The sequence below is a fragment of the Drosophila serrata genome, unplaced genomic scaffold, assembly GCF_035046125.1.
Source record: "Drosophila serrata isolate PLE 108 unplaced genomic scaffold, ASM3504612v1 contig_17, whole genome shotgun sequence".
Lineage (NCBI taxonomy): Eukaryota > Metazoa > Arthropoda > Insecta > Diptera > Drosophilidae > Drosophila > Drosophila serrata.
In genome coordinates this window covers 321,390-341,845 of record NW_028256915.1, presented here as the reverse complement: position 1 = coordinate 341,845, position 20,456 = coordinate 321,390, and the positions used below count along the sequence as shown (strand labels likewise).

Sequence of the window (20,456 nt, the reverse complement as noted above, 5' to 3'; positions counted from 1 at the left end):
GATTATCTCTTGATATATATGTATATTCTTTATTTTCGCTTATCGAATTATGTATCCACTTCATCGAGCCTGAAGTTTCTCTGCTCAAATGTGTCACCTTTTATTTGGACACATGCGCACATGTGTGTATTAAATATTGTATGTGTGGGGAAAAATCTTCCGCAATATTAAATTATTTGGTCACGTTCAATATTACTTATAGGCTTGTGTACAAATACTTGTAGGCAAATATTAAAATATGCTTTTGTTCTGGGCTATGCGATGACTCATTAGATTTAATTGTGGTTACATAGACCCCGGTAATGGGTTTTCAATTCCGCTTCAAAGACTTGTTCAAGCCTATGTTGTGTTGTAAAAGAAATTAAATGTAAACTAAGAAATCTAAATTTTTCGTAATTTTGAAAAAAATAATACTTTCATTAATGAACATGTTAAATTGTTTTGTTTTCTTTTTTTTGTCAAAATACAAACTTAATCACATTGCTCACTTGTACACTACTCCGTTGTTTACTCATTGCAAAGTTGCTCAATAGAGTAAGATTCATTGCTCGACTTTTTTGCATGAGTATAAATACAAAGTATAATTTCAAAGACTACAAAAATTACTGTATGTTACATATTATTAACAGCATTTATATAACTGTGAGCAAAGTTGAACTGAGACAAAATTGCAAAGGAACGAAATGTTTCAAATGGGCAAATAAAGCAAGTTGGTCAAAAACGAAATATACTATTGAACAACTGAACACGAATGAGTACAGTTAACAAAAATTAACCATTACGAAGAGGTTCTTTGGGGTATCTATGCACGAAACGATGGATAAAGCAAACTGAAACCAAACAGAAAGATAACATTTGTATTTGTATAATCTGCTCGCGTCCAACATAACCTTAGGGGTCTACAATAATTGTTTTGGTTAAATGTACCATAATCACTACACGCTGCTAGAAAGCTGTCGGTATTTGAATTTCCATCTGCATTTGCTTCTGATTTGTATCTGTGTTGAAAATTCTCAATATCTACAAATAGGTTTTCGTTAATTATACACATATCATTTTATTCGATCTATAGAAGATATTTTTAATTATGTGCAGCTGAATATGTTTCTAGTTACATTTACTTATTAGCCCGTTTCATTCGTTTGGATTTGAATTAATTGGTTTCGCTCGAAAATGTTATTCTTTTCAGTCAGTCAGTTTAGGCATCTGTTGACTTCAAAATTGTCGTCATTGTCTTTTGTTTTTGTTCACTTGTTTCTCATATCATAAAATATACATGTATGTTTGTTCGTATTAACTTATGTGCACGTAGTCCAAATAAAACTTGAAAAACATTTTATTTTTTCGTAACTTCCCGCCTGTGTTTTACCGTTAAAAATAAAATTGCCTCTTCAGCAATTACATTTTAAAGCTCTCAAGTACAAAAATCGTGTTTTTAAATTAAAAAGCTTAAAAAATTCCTCGCGTAACGCTCCCGCCACATATTGTATGTTTATAGGGTATGTGTATCTATCGAGTCCTTTAGTGCTAAGATTCTTTTCTCCGTTCTTCTTATGAACGCCCATATATATATGTATATATATATTGTATCTCTTTATGACAAACTGGTTCGCATATAAAAGTTAAGCCTAGATTATTTAAGAGTGTTGCCTCTCTAGCATCGCTGCGTCCCCTTGTCCCTCCTAGACGAACTCTTCCTGCTCCAACCAGGGATGCTGCAGGCACTCTGCCGCCGAGGCGCGTATGACTGGATTATATTCAAGCATTGGCAGAAGAAAATCCGAGAACTTTTTGGCCTCCACCGGATCCCAGTCGTACTTCTCCACCAGCACGTTCATTAGGCTCCAAGGTTTCAGCTTGGTGATGTTTCTCAGGCTGCCTGCAATCGAAAATTCCCGAACAATTATTACTTAGGCTATCCATTGTATAGTCTTGGTGCTTACCATAGCTGGTGAAGTACTTGAGTCCGTGCTTGCCCCGCAGGATCACTGACTGCGGTATGGAGCCCAGCAGCTCGACAATATGCGCCAAGTGATCTTCGTCCCGGCTGTACGATTCGCCAGCGTGCGGGTCGAACAGATAGTCACCCGTGGCCAGCTCGAAGGCCAAACAGGCGGTGCTCCAGATGTCGGCGGTATAGTTGTACGGCGCTCCCAGCAAGACCTCGATCGAGCGGTACTGGCGGGTCTGAATGTCCTCGGTGAAGTGATGGTACTAGGAAGTGATAATTGAAAGTACATAAGCTATTAATATGCAAAAATTTAGCCTTCTCAAGTAAGATTTACATGGATTTCTACTTCGTTTCGTTTTCTATATTTCGAGTTTGAGCGGCTTTGAGGTATCCGGTACCACTAACACTATGCGCCATTAATTCACTTTGCCAAATTATGATACAATTTGTGAAAAACGTAAATTAAACATGGCGGAAGGTAGTAAGTAAGTAAAAGTAAGTAAAAGAAATAGTTGCCAGAAGCATGTTGCGCGATAACCCAAAAACACCCAAACTACGCCCTATATTGTATTTAGTTTGAAGTAAGTGACTGTATCTTAATTTTGAACACAGTCACCTTGCTAATACCCTTAATATTGGTAGACTACTGTTTAAGAGATCAAATGCCATTTGTGAAAAATTGGCCTTCCGACGTAAGAGATATAGGTAATAACTATCCAATTATTTAAACTCCATATCAAGTATTTGATGGAGTTCCAAGTATCTGCTCTGTTCATTGTATCTTAAAGAGTATTAATTTAAGTTTATCTTTTAATGGCTAATCGTACAGTTCTGATCAATCAATAATGGTATATATTTTTCGAAGTTGCACTTGGAGAGATTACTAGCACAACATATTTCAAATACGAACTGGGCATCTAATTATATGTATATTGGATATTATGTTCTTTAGTTTATATGAATGGGTTAATAAAAGGCTTTTTAAATTTCCTTGTGTTAGGCTTTGCGGGAGGTACTTACGTCGTAGCAGGCGTTGCCCAGGTCGGCGATCTTCACCCGGACGTTGCTGTTGTTGATGAGCGATTGTATCGTATAGGTATTAGTCTGGCTACTCTGACTCTGGTTCTGCGAAGGAATGGTATTGGCATGGACATTTAGTTTAGCAGTTGCGCTTGCTGATGTGGTTGTTGTTGTTGTAATTGTTGTTGGCGCGGTGGAGATCGCATTGGTGGCTGTTGTTGTAGATGTGCTAGTTGTTGTATGATCGCCATTATACAACTCAGTGCTTGCGGCTGTCGTTGTAGTGGTAGCTGGAGCTGTTGTTGTTGACGCTAGATGCGTGAACGAGTACGTGCGTGTGCTAGGGGGCGTGGCAGATGCAAAGGCGGAGGCGGATGTGGATGTGGAGGCAGGAGTTCCGCTTGGAAGGGCGGAAGTGGACGTTGTCGCGCTGTTGGTGCTCGTGTTGGTGAAGTTGCTGGTGTGGTCGTTGGGCAAGGTCGTGCACGTGCTCGGAGTATTTGAGTTGGACAAAGTGTTGGTGTTCGTTGTGATCGCGGGGCAGGAGTTGTTGGGGGTGGGCAGCTGGTTGGTGTAGATATATCGTAATGTTGCATATAATTGTTTCACACAAAGAAAGAGAGAAAGGAAGAAAAAGAACACACAATGTTGGTTTGCATTTTTTTTTTGGTTTATCAGGTTGTGCGTACATCCATTTAACAAATAACTAGCAGTGCGGAGTCAAAGCTGGGATTGTCCACTGAAATCCGTGCTTTGATTAACACCGAAAAGCATCCCAATCGATATTCCTTTGGGATTTAAAAGGACAAACACAAGATATATGTTGATAATATGTACTAAATATTTTCAAAATACAACATCGGTTAGCACAGTAAGAGTAATAGCTTTGATGCAAATAAAAAGGCAAAAAGCATAAACATTGGCTTATTAAACAATATATTTTTATCTTTCACGTATTTACTGCTTATGCCTTTTCTGTACATATATTGTAAGAATATATTGCACACATATATATATATATATATATATATAAATTAAAAAACACAAAAACCATAAGAAATAAGCTAACTTCGAAAACACGAAGACTTAATATTTATTTCCAGTAAATGTTCGTAATTTTACGGTTGTTCATATTTAGTTAAAATTATAAAGGCGACGACTCAAACCACAGAAAACTTCCATATTAAGGACAACATTGATATATAAAGTTACACCTTCAACATATTATTATAGAATTCAGTGGTAAGATCCTGTTTGTTACGACATTTTAAACCACCTGCAATGCTTGGTAATGTAAATACTAATATAAGCAATCTATCATTGAGATACCTCTAAACATGAGACTAATTTGGGAAGAAACGGACAGGCAGATATTTAAATCAACCAGGATGTTGAGGCTTATTACGAAAGTACTTCATGGGTTATATAAGTTTTAATATGCATAAATTAGATACTAAGTGTGTCTTAGGTTTCAAAAAGTAAATCAATAAGTAACTGGCGCCTGCGAAGATTAACGAGTTCATAATCTGTTGTGCGAGTGCCAAACACGCATATTACTCCTATGTTGGAATACATCGTCAATCCTTATGGCATATTGATACTCGTACAGTGAAAATCATTGGTGTGCTTAAATAGGTAGGCTATCTTTGTTGTATATTTGTATATATTGAGGTTGGGTGGGTAGCTGGTTGGTAGGTGTCAATAGCAATGGTAAGCACGTGGGGGAATCCCCGGAACAACACAAGCATCTAGAAAACATTCGAACATTTAGCCTTTGGTTACAGGTTGCAGGTTAACTGGCCGTGGGTTAGAGTGTGAGTTCAGTGTGCGTGTGGGTCAATCAACGAGAACTCAGGAGCTATAATCGGTAACAGTAACTAAGCAGTGGAGTGAGCACGGAAGCACCCGGACATCGGACTGAGCAGTCGAAGGCGTCAGTTGCCCCAGGGTCCGGCTCCACTCCAAACTAAAAATTTAAAGCAAAATCCGGGAACGAACAGGTACATCATCGAACGAGTCTAGGGATCGGTCTAGCACTAGCGCCTACCAGACTATCCCACAACCACGTTACCTTCTCCGGGAGCGCGCTGGGACTGGCCTCAGGCTCGGGATCGGTGGGCGTGTCGCTGGCCAGAGTGCTCTGCTCCCACTGCGTATCGGACCCGGCGTCGTCCTCTAGTTCGTTGGAAGACTGCTTCGAATTTCAAACCAAACCGACAAAAAATAATAGGAAACGAGGGAAATTAAAAGAATACCAATTACGTGTTTCTGTGGTGTGCAGTGAGCGTTGGCTGAGGTGTTCACAATATCGAGGGTGAAAATGCTATTCCACGGACGCACACCAAGGGGAGTTTATCTTATCCAGCATCATCGTGTGTATGGAATGGGAGAGGCTGTGGACGTTTCGCAAGAGGCAGACTCACCTTGGCAGTGATTTTCTTCTCGGCTCGGTAGCGATTGTTCAGGTTAGCGGGTCCACCGAGGACGGGACTGTCAACGCCGCTAACGAACCCGCCTCCGCCCCCTCCACTGAGGCCACCGTTGCACTCGCTGTCGCCCAGCAAGCTCGAGTACTTAGAGGCCAGCGAGGAGGTGGTGTTCGAGTTGAGCGTGGAGGAGGTGGTGATGGTGTCCTCCTTGTCCAGCGAAGTAATGATTAAGGCGGCCAGTGGCGTTGACGAAGTTGAGTTGTTCGCTGTGCTGTTGCTCGTGTTAGTCGATCCATTCGGTTCGATCAGGGGCCACTTGGCCCGCGACTTCGTTTGCTTCTCAATGGAGCTGACTGGGGGAAAGAAGGAGGACAGTTACACAGCAGAAAGGTGTAAATGGGGGAGCACTTACTATACGAGTCGGGGAAGTCAGCTCCCTTCACCCGCAGACTATTGATCTCGTCGTCAATCTGCTGATTCATCGCGGCGGCATTGTCGATCACAAGCAGGATGTTTTCCGGCTTGATGTCCGTGTGGATGATGCTGCACTTGCCGTGCAGATAGTCCAGTCCTTCCAGCACCTGCCGGATTATGTTGCGCACCTGGGCGATAGCCAGACCCTGATAGTTGTTCTTTACGATAAGCTTGTAAAGACTGCAACCCAGGGCCTCGAAAACCAAGCACGTGTGCATCCCGTTCACGCCGCGTACCGTGAAGTGGTTCATCAGCCGCACGATTCGCTCCCGCTTAACGTCTAGCGGGTCCGCGTCGCGGATCGCCTCCAGCAGCCGGATCTCATCCGCAGCCGTCTCAATGTAGTGCGGGGCACTCTTCACCACCTTCAGGGCGACGTACTTTTCGTCTCTGTGAAAGGAAAGGAAATGAAATGAATGGCTTTTTATAAAAGAGGAAACTACGGTTCCAATGCTCACTTAAGGTCGCGACACAGCCAGACAGTGGAGAAGTGACCCCATCCAAGTTTGCGCACCACGCGAAACCGATTGTCGAATATGTCTCCTATGACCACTGGATGGTAGCCGCCACGGCAATACTGAGAGGCGTCCTCCTGCTCCTCGTCCGATACGTAGAGACTGCTGTCGGATGAATCCGGGTAGACTTCGTCCGTCGTGCTCAGCGTTCCACGGGGCTCCGATCTGAAACAGCAAATGAAAACCGTTAGATATTTTCCCGGGGAATGTATAGGAGAACAGAGGATTATAAATAAGAGTAGAAGAAGGCCATTCCGGCCTGTCCAGCCTAGCTTAAACCCACATAAACTCAAGTTGTTCAGTCTCCTCCTCCTTGACGGGTTCGGATAACAGCTGGGGCAGCTTAATAGTCAGGGGCTGCTCCCGGGGCGGCAAGTAAGTGTCCAATATGACTTCCCCGGGGGTCACGGGCTCAAAGAGCAAGGCAGCTTGGCGACAGTGCTTGGGTCTCCTGGACTGCTGGCGCAGAGCAATGAGGATGGGCCCGGCAGAGACACAGTTACGCTTCTTGGTAAACCGCTTGCGGCGCTTCTTCTCCTCCACTTCCAGCAGTGCTTCTGTGGCTGCGTCCTGAGCCGCGCGCTTCTCCTGCTCAGAGACAAAGTTGAAATCGCAGCTCAGCTCCTTGGCCACGTCGGAGGTGGCACTGGGAGAGGTCTGTGGCTCGCTACCCCAGCTCCACAGTCGGAGCTGGTGCATCAGGAACAGGAAGAGCAGCAGCAGACTGCCCTGGAGCACACCGACGAAGACTTGGTCTTGCGCGAGAGTGGCCACAAAATGCCGGCCCATCATATGGGCTCTGCTGGCCCCGGTTGCGAAGAGCTCGACATAGTGCAGGTAGCTGGGGTAGAGGTCTAAGTAAAGATCCAAGAGGGTTGCCTGCCACCCAACGTCCACCGTGGCGTTAGCCTCCTTGGGGCAGGTTGCCCCCCAGTCCTCAATTTGCCTTTCCATTTCCGATTTGCTTCGCTGCCCAATTCGACAATTGGATTTCCACTTCTGCTTCTGTTTCGGCCGACGCGCCTACATGGCCCCGCTGCAGTAACGCTGCTAGCCGGGGAAACGGGCGTGGAGCGGTGGCGACCTTGACTTTCTCAAGCCCCCACTTGCATCACGGTCACTCGCCAACTAAGCTTGGTCGCGGTACACCCACCGAGCTCTCGCACACACCCCTTACATAACCGGACACAGAGCAGGGTAAATACAATAAATACAATATCGCGCAGCGGAAAAATCTGAATTATTAAAAGTATCTGTATCTGTATCTGCGCGAGTGCCTTTCTTCGCCCGTCCGATTCGTTCAGTTGCGTCTGCGAGAATGTCGAAATGGCTTTTCACTTTTGTTTTCGCCGCCTCTTCCTGAGCGGGCCAAGGCGCAGCCGTTTCCAACTCGCGCGAGTATTTCATGTTATTTCTGTTCTGTTTTCATTTTGTCACAACTAAGTTTAGTCTTCCACCTCCGCCCCCACATCCACCCCACTGCCCACCGACCCAAGTCCGGTCGAGTGCGAGTGTGTGCGGATCACCTAGAACCCAAGTTCGCCGATAGCGAGACGATTTGCCTGAGTGTCTACACCGTTAAAAATATATGTATATGTTGCAAGGGGAATACCCTAGGACAAGTTTAATGGGTACTTTCATACTCTTATGTTACCTCTTAATAGGTATTAAGTTGGGGAATAACATTAGTTATCATTGGGTACAAGGGTACTATTTATTAATCAAGTATAACAATTCTTTTATGAAGAGCATAGCCAGATCCGTCTAATCATCCATGTACAACAGCAGGTCTTAGAGAATATACAAGTTAGCAGTACTAACAAATATTCCAATACGACCCAGATGAAGTATGTTGTGAAAAACAACAGTAACTAAGCTATTGAAGTGAATTTAGTTATCACTAAACATTCTTTTAGAGTAATTCGACCGTTGGGTAAAACCAATTACTGTATATGTTAAGCATAGGCAATAAAGTTTTTATGTGATTTGTTTCTAGCATAATTTACCTTCATTTGTCACCATTTTCTTCTCCTTTTCACCCTCTTTAATTAAAGTTCTTTATAAATTACAGCATAATTAGACAAAGGGAATTAGAAAGCTCAATGTTTCTTTTAATACGAACGCCATTGCTTACAACTCACAATCGGACTGTAGCTTTCCTATTTTCTTTAATATATTTACCTTTACTTTTATTCTATATTAGTACTTTTTTTTTATATGTATAATAAATTAAAATGAAATCTTTAAAAACATACCTATTGTTCTAAATACTCATGAAACCGAAAACACCTCTTACTGATGTACGAATATTTATATTAACCAAAAGGTAATTGCAAATGATGTATTTATTTGTTTAGTAATCGAAACTATCAAAAAATTGCAAACTATTTCTAAAGCTAAAATACACCATTATATTGGAAAACTATCCATATTTTCTCTCTGTGTTTATTTGTTGGCGTCATTATCCAATGTGTACTTCATAAAGTCGATGTCGTTGCCGATGTTGGACGACGCTTTTGCCGGTCATGGACTGCACCACACCAGGAAAGAATCCACTACAGGCACACACATGTGGACATATCATTATTATCATCGAGTTCCTCGAGATTTTTGGGCATCGCGCCAAGTTTTTCCTAGCCTATACATACATATATACATATATGATACTCACATATGCACTGTGTAAAAATGTATGCACGAGTTGGTTCGTACCACACAAAGGGATGTTCGAACAACAGGGTTTGGCATACCTGAAATTCCAGAATTTTTCGAGAGCGTACAAGTTTGGTTGGGTTGGATGAACTAGAACCTATTGTCACTATTTCAACCGCCGAAACAGGCAAGTGCTACGAGTTTATAAATGACTAACCAGAGTGCATTGATTTTTCCACGCCCCCTTTACGTGCTAGGTTCAATACGTGCTCATTTCAGATCTGCTAACTACTCCTTCGAAGCAAAATACTCTCGCCAATCGCTACCCTGGTACTCGCACACTTTTCCGGACCCTCGCACACCGTGGCAAAATCTTCATTCGCCGCTCCCACCGTATTATTATTTATAGACGCCCAAAGAAGCGTATAAAAACAACAAACAAATCACCGAGAAAATCACTGCAAAAGCAGGGCAGAGAAAGGCAGCGAGAAACGTCATCGTTTCGGTCAATTGCAGTGCCTCTCCGCCGGCGTGTGTGCGAGTGTGTGGAGCTGACTTCACCTGCTGGGAAGGGGGACGCCTGCTCGTCGGTTAGCGACTGGCGTCACGTGGCGCCTACTTGTGGTTAGTCCAAATTAAAAACGTAAACAAACCAAGCGGACGCCTCAGGGAACAGACGCGGGGGCAGTAGGCGCCTTATGTAAATACATATACTTAGGGGACAATGGGTCAGTATCTATCTGGTTGACTTTATTCTGCCAGAATTGGGACTAATATTATCAAAGGAAAGCTCTCACAGAATATGTACGACCAATATTTATATATAATATGATCTAATGGATCAAGGGCATTTTCAAGCCCCTGTATCCAAAGTGACAATGAGCACCAAGAGTATGGTGAACAAGAAAAGTTTATATTGTTTAAAAGCTTCTGCCATACTTAAACTTTAATAACCAATATTTGTTTAGAATCAATGGATATGCAAGTGTAAAAATGTACATTTTGATATTTTGAGCCAGTCGAGATAATTTTTAAAATGTTTAATACCGGTTAATTCAATCAGCCTAATCTGATACTCCGTTCAAAAAATAATCGAATAAACTAGGAATTAAACGGCTTTTTCGAAATGACATTGGTTCTCTTGTATATCCTTGCAGTATAACATTAGTCAGAAGTTTGCAATAGAGCGAATTTTCGACTCCTTATCAGTATTAACAGCCGGGTCGATCTAGCCCTGTCCGTTTGTCCGCCTGTCTGCCATGTACATAGAATGTCGTGTATATAAAATATAAAGAATTAATTTAAAATAAATTAGCACATCCTGCGTTTGGAAGCCCAGGTTGAATGTCTAAAGAAAATGCATTTAAAAGTTAATACAATATTTAGCTGGTTAACCTACACTACTTGGTTCCTTAACAGTGCATTCTTATGTTAATTATAGTATACTTTTAATTTAGTCGCCTTGCGGTGCTTGACATCGCAATTTCGTAAAGATAAAGTATTTACCGATCCTATAAATTAAATATTCTGTATATCCAGTTGCCTGTTTGTATGCTAACAACTATATAACTTTTATTTTATAAATCTTGCTAGATTATCTTCCATCTACAGTAAGTTGTTATTAGAACATACAAATTTATACTTTCCTAATTCATAAATTCAGTTTTATGATTTCGAAATAACCGATTCAGTTTTATGAAAATCTCTCATAGAAGTAATGGGTAGTTTAATAGGAAACTTATATAACATAACACTTGGGATATCCTAACGATGTAAAATTCGTGACAAATGAACCTTTAAACTCAAAATATTTGGGGTATCAAATTTGTTTAAGCAAAAATAAATGACAAATTGCTTTTATAAACAAGCCTTTAGAGCTACATTCCCGTTATGTTACTAACTAATAAATTCAGATTAGAACTTCTCTACAAAAATACACAATACATGCTCCATTTGTGAAAAATGTACATTTGCACTTTCACCCCTATTCCTTCCAACAAATTTGTTTTTAAGTAAGTAATAGTATGTGGAACATTCTTCTAAAACGACACCTTAAAATTGGGTATATGATTTTCTGCTTTTAGGCAAATAATTCGCCTTACGCTCACAGGCTCTATATCATGGGAACGGTTGGATAAAACTGTAAACTGCAGGGTTTACATACGTCAGCATCCCGAAGATATCTTCCATTCTTGTTTTCCGACCGCTTCTGTGGTAGATATATGAAATAGTAATCTGGTTTTTGTTAAAATAAAACCGTCAAAATATATTGACGAATATTACTAAGAACATGTTAAGCAACACCCAAATTTAAAATTTTGATATCATCAAAAGTTTATATGTATTTCTCTGAACTGATGTTCAGGAAAATAGTCCCAGATTGCTACGGATGCGAATCCTTATGGTTCAACTCTATGTGTGTAGTACTTACAAGCTGACGAAGGGTCCTCGCAGGGCCGGCATGTCCCGGCGCCGGTTGAGCGGTGGGGAGAGCGACAGCGAGAGGAAGTCCTGCTGGGCTTTGTCCTCGTCTACGATGCTGGTCGGAGTGCTGTAGATGCGCGTGGTTGGCAGGTATCCAATCTGCTGAAGGAAGTCGTCGCGGTAGGAGAGCTTTGTGGTAGACTGAGACGATGTCAGCGGCAACGCCAGTGGGGATCCGTAGAGCGGCGCCAGCGGCAGGGCCGCGGCCACCGTTGACAGCGAAAGCGGCTGCTGGTGCGCCGGCGAGAACAGTCCTCCAGCAGCGGCACAAGATCCGGTTCCCATTCCCGTTCCCGATCCAGTGCCAGTGCCGTTTGCGGTCGCATGCTGATGCAGATGGTGGTGATGCGGCGTGGTGGCCGCGGGCTGCGGCGCATGAAAGTGCGGATAGGGGATGGCGTGGGCGCGTGACAAGTACGGCGGCGTGATGATCTTGTCGTCGAAGCTGCGCCGGAAGCTGAAGCCCTTCAGCGAGTTGCTGTAGTTGCGGTGCGAGAGGGGCGAGCTGCCCAGGTCAATGCTAGCCGCCGGGCCCAGCATTCCAGCAGTAAGGGTGCCGCCGCCGCCGCCGCTGCCAGCCAGCTTAGCGCTGGCCGTCGCCGTGGCACTGCCCAGCATACTCAGTGCCGGGGAGGTGCGCAGCTGGGGACTACCGCCACCGCCGCCGCCTCCAGCATTAGCTGCAGCCGTGGTCGCGGTGGAGAGCGGCGGCGAGATGGCGCTCAGTGTCGAGATCCCGCTGTCACTGCTGCATATGCCGGCCGGCAGGGACGTGTGCGTGGGCGAGAGGAGGTGAGGCTGGTGCTGGTGCTTGCCATTTGCGGCGCCGACGAGACCGGACAAGCCGCTGCTCGGCAGTACGGGAGCCAGGATGCCTGTTCTGCTTTCCGCCTGTGTTCCTGAGGGTCCTGGTCCGCAGGCGGACTGTTCCTAGCAGGTCCTAAGAACAGGTGCTGGGACTACGACTGCGGGGCGCCTAGAGCTGCTGCGCCTTTGTCCACATCGCTGGCCTGGTTCCTGTGTTCCGGGTGTGGACTTGCTGACTGGCTCGCTCCGAGCAGCATACTCTTGTGCGTGGAAAATCAATGAAGCCCGTGCCTAAAACATTTTAATGCATTTAAAGCAGCGTTTTTCTCGCTTTGTAACCCAAATTGCGCATGAAAAAAGTAAGGCGAACGCACACAAGCACACGCTCGCACACACTGTCGCACACACACGCAAACGCACAAGAGTGCGGATATTTTTCCACGGCCTGCTTTTGATTTGGCCCCTTCGCTTCCGCTGCTGCTTTCGGCCAGGTCTGTTCAGTAATCTAGTTAACAGCGGAATTGATTTATCCCCGACAATTAAAGCGAACACATCACATTTTCCACTTTTATGTTGCTGGCAGGAGCAGGCGCTAGAGCCGGAGCTGGAACTGGAGCTGGAGGTGAGCAGGAGCAGCAGCCAGGAAAAGTCCAAGTCTCCTCCCTTTGTCTGCACTTCGCACTAACTTTCCGACGGACTGCCCTTCGGCTTCTGAGGCACCAGAACAACTCTGCGGCGAAGTTTAGAGCCGACGCGAGAGTCCCCGCGGAAGCGAGCTGCTGGGGAGCTCTTGGCCAGAGCGCATGTGCCGGCCTGCCTGCCTGTTACTGCCCGAAAACAAAACAAAGCCGGAGAACCGGACAACCGGAGAACTGGAGAGAACCGGAGGACTGGAGAACGAGAGAAAGAGCGAGCGAGGAGTGAAAGCTAACTGCAGTCAGCTGGCGACGTCGAAAGTTCTCTCCCCCGAAGCGCGACAGGCAGGTTGGCGTCCGGTTTGTTTACCATCCTTAGAGAGCTTTCTTGAGCTTGTCAGAGGAGTCCGCCGACTGCGGGATACCCTAGGCCCGAGGCTAAGCATACACCACACAGACTGAGTTCGTATAGTAAATTTATTGATTTCGCTTTCAACGTGTTATAGATACAGAATACAATTGGAATTTGGAAACAATTGTTTAAGTTTAATGTAGGTTACTAATTATTTTTGCTTATGACTTGACTTGACGAACAATAAATACACACGCAAGACCGTAAGATGTAATCACCTTTAATTAAATTTTATATATGTACGTAAGTATGCATTATTATACCAAACACATTATAATAACAAAGTAACGCCATACGACTTTTTTGCACTCGAATTAGATTTAGAACCAGACGTATTCCCAGGCATTCTAGATCTGTTCGCAACATACGCACTTGCTTGAGAGCGGACGGCGCACGATATGGCAACTGAACTCTTGTTATTATACGGTCTTTGTTTATACTATGGCTGGGCCAGGAGGTTGGACATCCCTTAAAAGCCTTAAAAACGGATCAACTAGTCCGAGTCCCGAGCCAGCTCTGATGCAAAAATTTATATAATTATGTGGTAAATGGTTTGGGATGGGGTTAGGGTACTAGGACATAACATTTAATTTCTGCTGGACTAAGCACGCATTCATTTACATTTAAAAGCCGTTAAAGGGATTAACAAAAATACTAAACCGAACGGGATGAAATTTAATTTGAAACAATTTTGAATACATGTGCAAGTGCAATACTTTTGGGGGTTACAATTGAACTTTTGATTAATTGTATTTAATATTTATAAATAGGGGATTAATATTATATTTATATATATATTTTTTTTTATCTTTCCATTAAGTTCCGCCCTATGTAGTGTTTAGTGTCCTCCATCGTCCTCCTCTGCTTGTCTGTGTGATGCTTATTTGTATAACTTGACTTATTTACATTTGCATTAGGATCGGATCGGAGCAATCTGCTTGGGAGTCGCTCGACAATTCATCTTTACATAAGTATTTCCGACACATTAACAGAACCGATTGAGGCGATTTCGCGAACAATTAAGCTAGATTGGGCGAGGACACAAATGCAAACTAGAAACACATATCATCATATACACATATATCATTACAATCTTGTCCACTGCGACTGAATCCATACGCAGAGCGATTAAGCAGCAAATATTGAGACTAACTTCGGATGTACAACTTAGTCAAAGCGACAAGTTTTTGCGTAACGGGATGTGAAGTCGAGTTCTTAATAGATCTTGCTAGGTGGCTGGTTTCTGAATAATGGAATTGGGGACCCGATTACTCGAAGTGGACCAAGATCAACCTGACGGGCGGATGCCAAGAGCCCACCTCAAAATAAAAACTGTTTAAAGATACAGCTAAGTGCTACGGCTTAGAATAAATACATAAGTTAATATGTTGAATGCCTCAACATATCGCGCTTCTTAAAAACAACTTTAATAGTTACGAAACATATCGGGTTTTTCAGTTTTTCTGTTACGGGTTAGGGCTCTGTGTCAGTATCTGAATCGCTCGCAGCACTTGCCTAATATTTCTGATTAACCATATCTAGAGGCGAAGAAAGAGAGAGAGAACAGTAGACATGGTGATAAGTGAGAAAAACAAAGCAAAATTCATGCGTTGCATAACAAACCATAAGAGAGAGAGACAGGTAAAAACAAAGCAACCAATCAAACATAAACAGACTTAGTTAAACATGTCATGGCAGTGATTCTTGATCTCTGGACTTAACTGACTGATTTGACTGAGGACCTGTCCAAATATTACTTAATGAAGTGATTGTTTCATAATTGTATTACGTTATCATTTTATATGTAAAGCAACTAATTATAACAACTAATTATAATTGTATTAAAAATAATATAAAATATACGTGATTCCGTAATTTATGGACAGCCTCTTATGTACGGCATTCTAGGCCGAGTTAGAGCTTAACTTCCTGGAGCTCGGAAAGTGAGATTTTAGATAGGTCCTTAATAAAGGAGCGGAGGACTGAGTCAATCAAGTTGTGAAAAAGACTTAATATGCAAATCCGAGATCAGAGTATTTATATAGATCCCTTGTTCGTCTGGACGTGTTGGTATGGCTAGCTATATGTGACACTTTACACACGTGGAAAAAGTAAATTTGGTGATCGAAGCAGTTAATGCTAGTGTGTTCTTAGGTCGAGGTCTGACAGAGTACACCGACCAAAGGTTACAATATTGGTTCAATTTATGCACAAGGATAACAAGTTCGATGGTCAAAGACGCTTTGTTGGTTGGGTAACCTCTTCTTAGGGCTGTCTTCTGGACTGACTGTTTATATACCTGGCGTGTATGTGGTCTGCTCCGTTGTGTTCAGCGACGTGTTCTCATTGGCGGCCACTGGTGCGCCGGTGAAGGGATTAACTCCAACGGCAGCTCCGCTAGGCGGCGGCATTGCGAACACCGGCTGTCCTCCGGCCTGTTCGCGTGGCTGTGATGTTACGGGGGCGCCGCCCGCACCCAAATTCACGTCGTCCAGATCAACATCCTCCTAGAGGGCATACAAGAAATAAGATATATTAGGGAATATGGCTTTTTATTTTCGTGTTTTCAGAGCTCAAAGCTGTTTGTCCTTCGACAATGTTTAGTCAAAAACGTGTTGTGGGTCGGAAGCGGGTCTACGATATGTAATATTCTACACTTAAGCTACTAGTGTTATTTATGTGATTTTTGCCAAACACTACGAAATCAAAATTAGCGCGATGAGCGGAAAGTGGCACAAAGAAATCATAAAACATTTACCCAAGCAATTACAGGAACCCTTCCAACCCCTTCATCACCATCATCTTCTCTCCATTCTGGTTAATTTTCTCCCATCAGTTTCAGTTTTAACTATTTACATTTTAAACAAAAAACTTGCCTCCTTGGAACATTAGAATTTAGAATGATTACGATTTAAGCTTCCCTCGGATTTTGTTAGTGGCTTTGTGTTAGTTTATTATTTAATTGCAGGGGTTGCAGGTCATACGGTGCTGGTGCTGGTGTCGTTTTGGATTTGTATACTTACGAGACGTGGCTGCTGTCCCATTTGTGGCGGCAGATCGCTGACATCTCGATTGCCATCGGGGCGCTGGCGGACGCGGGTCGAGAGCGAGTGTGTGGTGGTGGGTGGTGGGTAGTGGATATGATGAGTCGATCGCAAAGAATTTTTTAGAAAAAAACGTTAAATAAAATTATAAACGTAAATCGTCGGCTTTTCTTTCGGGGCTTGTAAACAAATAAAAAGCAAAGGAAGAGCAGTTTGAAGTTGGTGCAAACTTAAGCTGAATGCGAAATGGAGTACTTAAAAAACAAGAGAAGCAATCGTGGATCAAATTAAAATTTCCGTCTGAGAATTCATTTCCTCACTGACTCAGTCTTTGAAAAACCGAGACTGACGGCTTGAAATTCTAACGATGTTATTATTAAACTGTTTATATAAGGACCTTACAATAACAAAATTCTCAACGTGCATCCATTTGGATTTATTGATATTTCTGCAAAAATTGAATTTTCAACACTTTCATTAAAGCGTTACATCAAAATTGGAATATACTTAAATTTACGACTATACGCATTTTAAGCAGTTGCGTATGTGTCTTACAAATCTAGAATGCTGGTCGACAGTCGCTTGCCTTAGGCACTTTCTCCCTTTGACTTTGAAACAAAATATCAGGAGAGCCTGGAGCCAGCACGAAGTTCTGGTGTACAAAAACAGTGCGGTGTTTGTCATCTTGTTATTATAAGGTCTTTAGTTTACATTAGATTGGATGAAGAGTGAGAGACGTTGGAAGCATTTGATGATTTTCGCGAAGTACATTATAAAATAAACAGAGTTGGGATCAAATTTTGAAGAGGGAGAACGTAACTCGAGTTGATCGAACAAGGTTGAGTGTGGCAGCCATTCACCTCTGTCCTGCGTACATACTTACCCCAATGTTTAACAAATAACAAAAGAATGCGGAGATTTTAGGGCTTGTACAGTCTAAAAAAAGCAAACCCAAACTAAAAGGTAGCGTGTCAAGAAAGCTGATAAACCACACAATACTAAATTATGGTTAGGCATTTATTGATCAAGCGTTAATGTTATATGTAGGAGCACGTTTTTGACTAAACATTAGCTGCTCGAACGGATTGCACTATGGATCTCCTCACAAAAATCATCAAAATGGATCATGGATTCGGTGCTCGGTTGGGTGTGTTACAGTGTGAATGGATGGGAGCATGCATTAGTGAAGCTTTAGTGGGGACTTTGCACCAGATTGATTTTCTTGTGTTCTCTTTTTCCATTAACCAAATCAAAATGCGTTCCGTTAGTAGTAGCGGACGGGGGTTCGGGACAGGGCAGGAGAGGGACTGAGTTGGGTCAAATCAAACATCACTCACATTGAGATGCGCATACTGATCGTGCGACTCATTGACCGGCGGCTTGAACTTGCCGCAACAGAAGTTGCAACAGCAGCAGCAGCAACAACAACAGCAGCATCCAGTGACCACGGCGCAGCAGATGAAAAGTGCCTGCAAGAGATCAGAGTATATAACAACTGCCTATTAATGGCAAAGGACGCCCAAAGTTTACCTTCACTGCTGGCGACGTAACCACGAAGTACGCGTTGACATTTTCCTCGCCAAACTGCTCGGCGATGTACAAGCCCAGTGAGCCGTAGTTGTCGTATATATTGCGTTTAGTCTGGTCGCTCAATATCGAGTGTGCCCGATTCACCTCCTTAAACTGTAGAAGGGACATGATATTTAAAAGTGTTTTATGTGTAAATGTTTTAACAAGACATCACCTTATCGGCCGCGTCGACATTGTCGGGGTTCTTGTCGGGGTGGTATTTGAGTGCCAGTTTTCGGTATGTCTTCTTAATGTCATCTCCGGTGGCAGTCTTCGGAAGTCCTAGGATTTCGTAAAGCGAGTCCCCCGATGTGCTAATCAAAACAGGGCATATTATTAATACTCATTGACTACAAATGGCAAAGCATTTTCGAAGCTGATATTGCTGATTAAGCCTCATCCAGATAACACAGTTTATTACTCATGTGTGTGATCTTTAGCGTAGATACATATGTACTTATAATGGGCCGGCGACATTCCCTTCACACTTACAGTGCATAGGCAGTGGAGACGGAGCAGCAAGTTTTCCTGGAGGCGATGACTCACCAAAGCAACAGTTAGCTTAGCCGTTGCACGCGATGGGAGCGCTTCCAAGGGGAGCACTAACTCTGCCCTGTGGGATTGCTTGGCAACACTACGACATTGAGGCAGCCAGATCGGAAGCAGCTTGGATTGGAAGCGCCGTAGCAAGAGAAACAACAGCAGGCAGCTGAGGTCGCGTGCAGCATAACTTGCACCCTTTCGCTTGCACACTGTATGGATTTTTTGTTTTGAGCAGGTGACGCGCTATTTATAAGCTTGCGGAGGTTGGGTTCAGTCTACACTCGCACTTGGGCTGAGGGGAATCTAAGAGCTGATAAGGCAGCCTGAGCTTAGACCCAAGCACAGCCTAAATGCTTGGGGAAGTGGATGAGAAGCCCGATGATGAGGGCGATTAGGGACTCGAGCGGATGGGGGCGTCCAGGGCCAGTGGGCCGAGGGGGCGCCCGCACAGGGCCAAGGACGCGGGAAGTCGTCACGAAGGCGCAGGCAGCGCCAATTCGCATTCGCATTCGCCTTGGGCAGCAGGCAGAACTGGGCCAAATAGAAACGGCTTCTGCTGCCATTACTCATATGGCGTCGAAGGGGGCGGGGGCGAGTTGGCCTAAGCGACTGTAAAACTCTTGTCGATAACGGGCTCCGAAAAATGTAGTTGGCGAGCGAGTGGATCGCACTGGTTCTTATCGCACAATCCGCCGGATCCCGCAATTTGAGTTGCATGGCACACGATACATGAAACAAGCGTCTATAGAATTCTCTCATTGACGGATTTTGCAAATGGCAGTTTGCAGCGGCACGTCCTTGGCCTTGCCCAGGACCTGCCAGCTGTCTCTCCCCTTCCCTTCCCTCTTCTCTCTCACTTTTTGTGTATTTGCCCAGCCTCTCCCCTCTCTCGCCAGGGATGGTCCCGCTCTATGTTTATCCCAATGCATCTGCGGGAATGTCTGCTGACTTGTACAACTTCTGCCGCGAAAAATCAATTTGACGACGACTGCGCTGCCCGGCCTGCGCGCAGCTGCTGCTCCTAAATGCTGTGTGTGTATTCTGCCGACGTCTCGGCAGAATGTGTGTGCGCGTTGGAGGAAAAAACCAAGAACACGACGGAGTGCAGCGTTGAGAATTCTACTTACGAGAGTTTTCTCTTGTCCATGCCAGGTGCACTCATTCTGAAGCCTGTGTTGCGTATCCGCCGCGGGTTCACTGCCTGGCTACTTAGATATTGAAATTCACACGCCCGAAACGAACTGTTTTTGCCAAGAAGTAGAGCTTAGTGCTGGTTCGACCACAAGCGATACTATCGATTGCTCACTTATGCTATCGATCCCATAGTATTTGCGATAGTTCAGAAAAATGCAAAACGGCAGAATACGGTGTTTCCATTGAAATTTGCTGACGATCTGAAATTCTAATATATATTATTCACGGTGTTTATACGAGGCCGAAGTCATGCACATTATCACCATCAAGGGATTGTCTATATGTAGATATAATTGAATGAGTGAAATCTACCCTACCCTACAATGGAGGTAACGACAAATAATCAGAATAGGAAATAGCTGATTAACAGCTTTGGCTATTCGGAAATATAAACAAAGCTTAACCTATTTTGTGGCCAGTGAGTTCTTTGAAATAATTTACCTGTTAACTGTTTAACTGTTTTGAGCTGTTTAATAACAGAAAGACAGCAGATTACGGAAGAAAATGTTGGCACTATAATAAAATGAAATCGCGACAATTTTTGCCTAGAATACACCGAAAAACACCGGCGAAGTTTTCTGGCATACTTTGGCGCCATTCTCAATTCATTCGTTCCTTGACATTTTTGTTAACATTTTTGTAGTGAATAGTTAAATTTTCACTGACAACAAAAAGAATTCAGAACTATCGACATATCAAGTCCATGAAATTCAGAAGGACAGCGGAT

At 43.6% G+C, this 20,456-nt stretch overlaps 2 protein-coding genes across 16 annotated transcripts; both read right to left on the bottom strand.

The window, feature by feature from the left end:
- Positions 1-2: 2 nt before the first annotated feature.
- Srpk79D (Serine-arginine protein kinase at 79D) lies at positions 3-13,170 on the bottom strand. Of its 13 annotated transcripts, none has more exons than XM_086828591.1 (8): positions 11,473-13,170; positions 6,333-6,554; positions 5,813-6,264; positions 5,395-5,753; positions 5,043-5,165; positions 2,972-3,535; positions 1,944-2,214; positions 3-1,879 (listed from the first exon to the last, which is right to left on the bottom strand). In XM_086828591.1, the coding sequence occupies exons 1-8, from the start codon at positions 12,141-12,143 to the stop codon at positions 1,683-1,685; spliced, it is 2,859 nt and encodes a 952-aa protein (XP_086684717.1). In that variant the 5' UTR covers positions 12,144-13,170; the 3' UTR covers positions 3-1,682. The 13 variants fall into 13 exon arrangements, with proteins under 13 accessions (XP_086684717.1, XP_086684726.1, XP_086684755.1 ...); XM_086828600.1 differs by having other exon boundaries at positions 5,043-5,162; XM_086828629.1 differs by having other exon boundaries at positions 2,972-3,076; positions 5,043-5,162.
- A 256-nt stretch (positions 13,171-13,426) lies between these two features.
- On the bottom strand, positions 13,427-19,972 carry Csp (Cysteine string protein). 3 transcript variants are annotated; one of them, XR_015270690.1, is made up of 8 exons: positions 19,663-19,937; positions 18,168-18,306; positions 17,954-18,106; positions 17,761-17,892; positions 16,403-16,465; positions 16,138-16,318; positions 15,679-15,886; positions 13,427-14,917 (listed from the first exon to the last, which is right to left on the bottom strand). XR_015270690.1 is itself a non-coding variant. In XM_020960711.2 (7 exons), the coding sequence occupies exons 1-7, from the start codon at positions 19,695-19,697 to the stop codon at positions 14,895-14,897; spliced, it is 753 nt and encodes a 250-aa protein (XP_020816370.1). In that variant the 5' UTR covers positions 19,698-19,937; the 3' UTR covers positions 13,427-14,894. The 3 variants fall into 3 exon arrangements, 2 of the variants coding, with proteins under 2 accessions (XP_020816370.1, XP_020816371.1); XM_020960711.2 differs by lacking the exon at positions 16,138-16,318; XM_020960712.2 differs by lacking the exons at positions 16,138-16,318; positions 16,403-16,465 and having other exon boundaries at positions 19,663-19,972.
- Between the last annotated feature and the right edge of the window lie 484 nt (positions 19,973-20,456).

What these genes read in the sequence shown, in the direction of transcription:
- Srpk79D (XM_086828591.1), bottom strand. Translation starts at nt 12,143, where the DNA reads ATGCTGGGCAGTGCCACGGCGACGGCCAGCGCTAAGCTGGCTGGCAGC. An exon ending in TGGCTGTGTCGCGACCTTAA is followed by an intron (nt 6,265 to 6,332) that starts GTGAGCATTGGA and finishes TTCCTTTCACAG; the next exon opens with AGACGAAAAGTACGTCGCCC. An exon ending in TGACTTCCCCGACTCGTATA is followed by an intron (nt 5,754 to 5,812) that starts GTAAGTGCTCCC and finishes TCTTTCCCCCAG; the next exon opens with TCAGCTCCATTGAGAAGCAA.
- Csp (XM_020960711.2), bottom strand. Translation starts at nt 19,697, where the DNA reads ATGAGTGCACCTGGCATGGACAAGAGAAAACTCTC. An exon ending in ATGTCGACGCGGCCGATAAG is followed by an intron (nt 18,107 to 18,167) that starts GTGATGTCTTGT and finishes TCCCTTCTACAG; the next exon opens with TTTAAGGAGGTGAATCGGGC. An exon ending in ATCAGTATGCGCATCTCAAT is followed by an intron (nt 16,466 to 17,760) that starts GTGAGTGATGTT and finishes CGCGTCCGCCAG; the next exon opens with CGCCCCGATGGCAATCGAGA.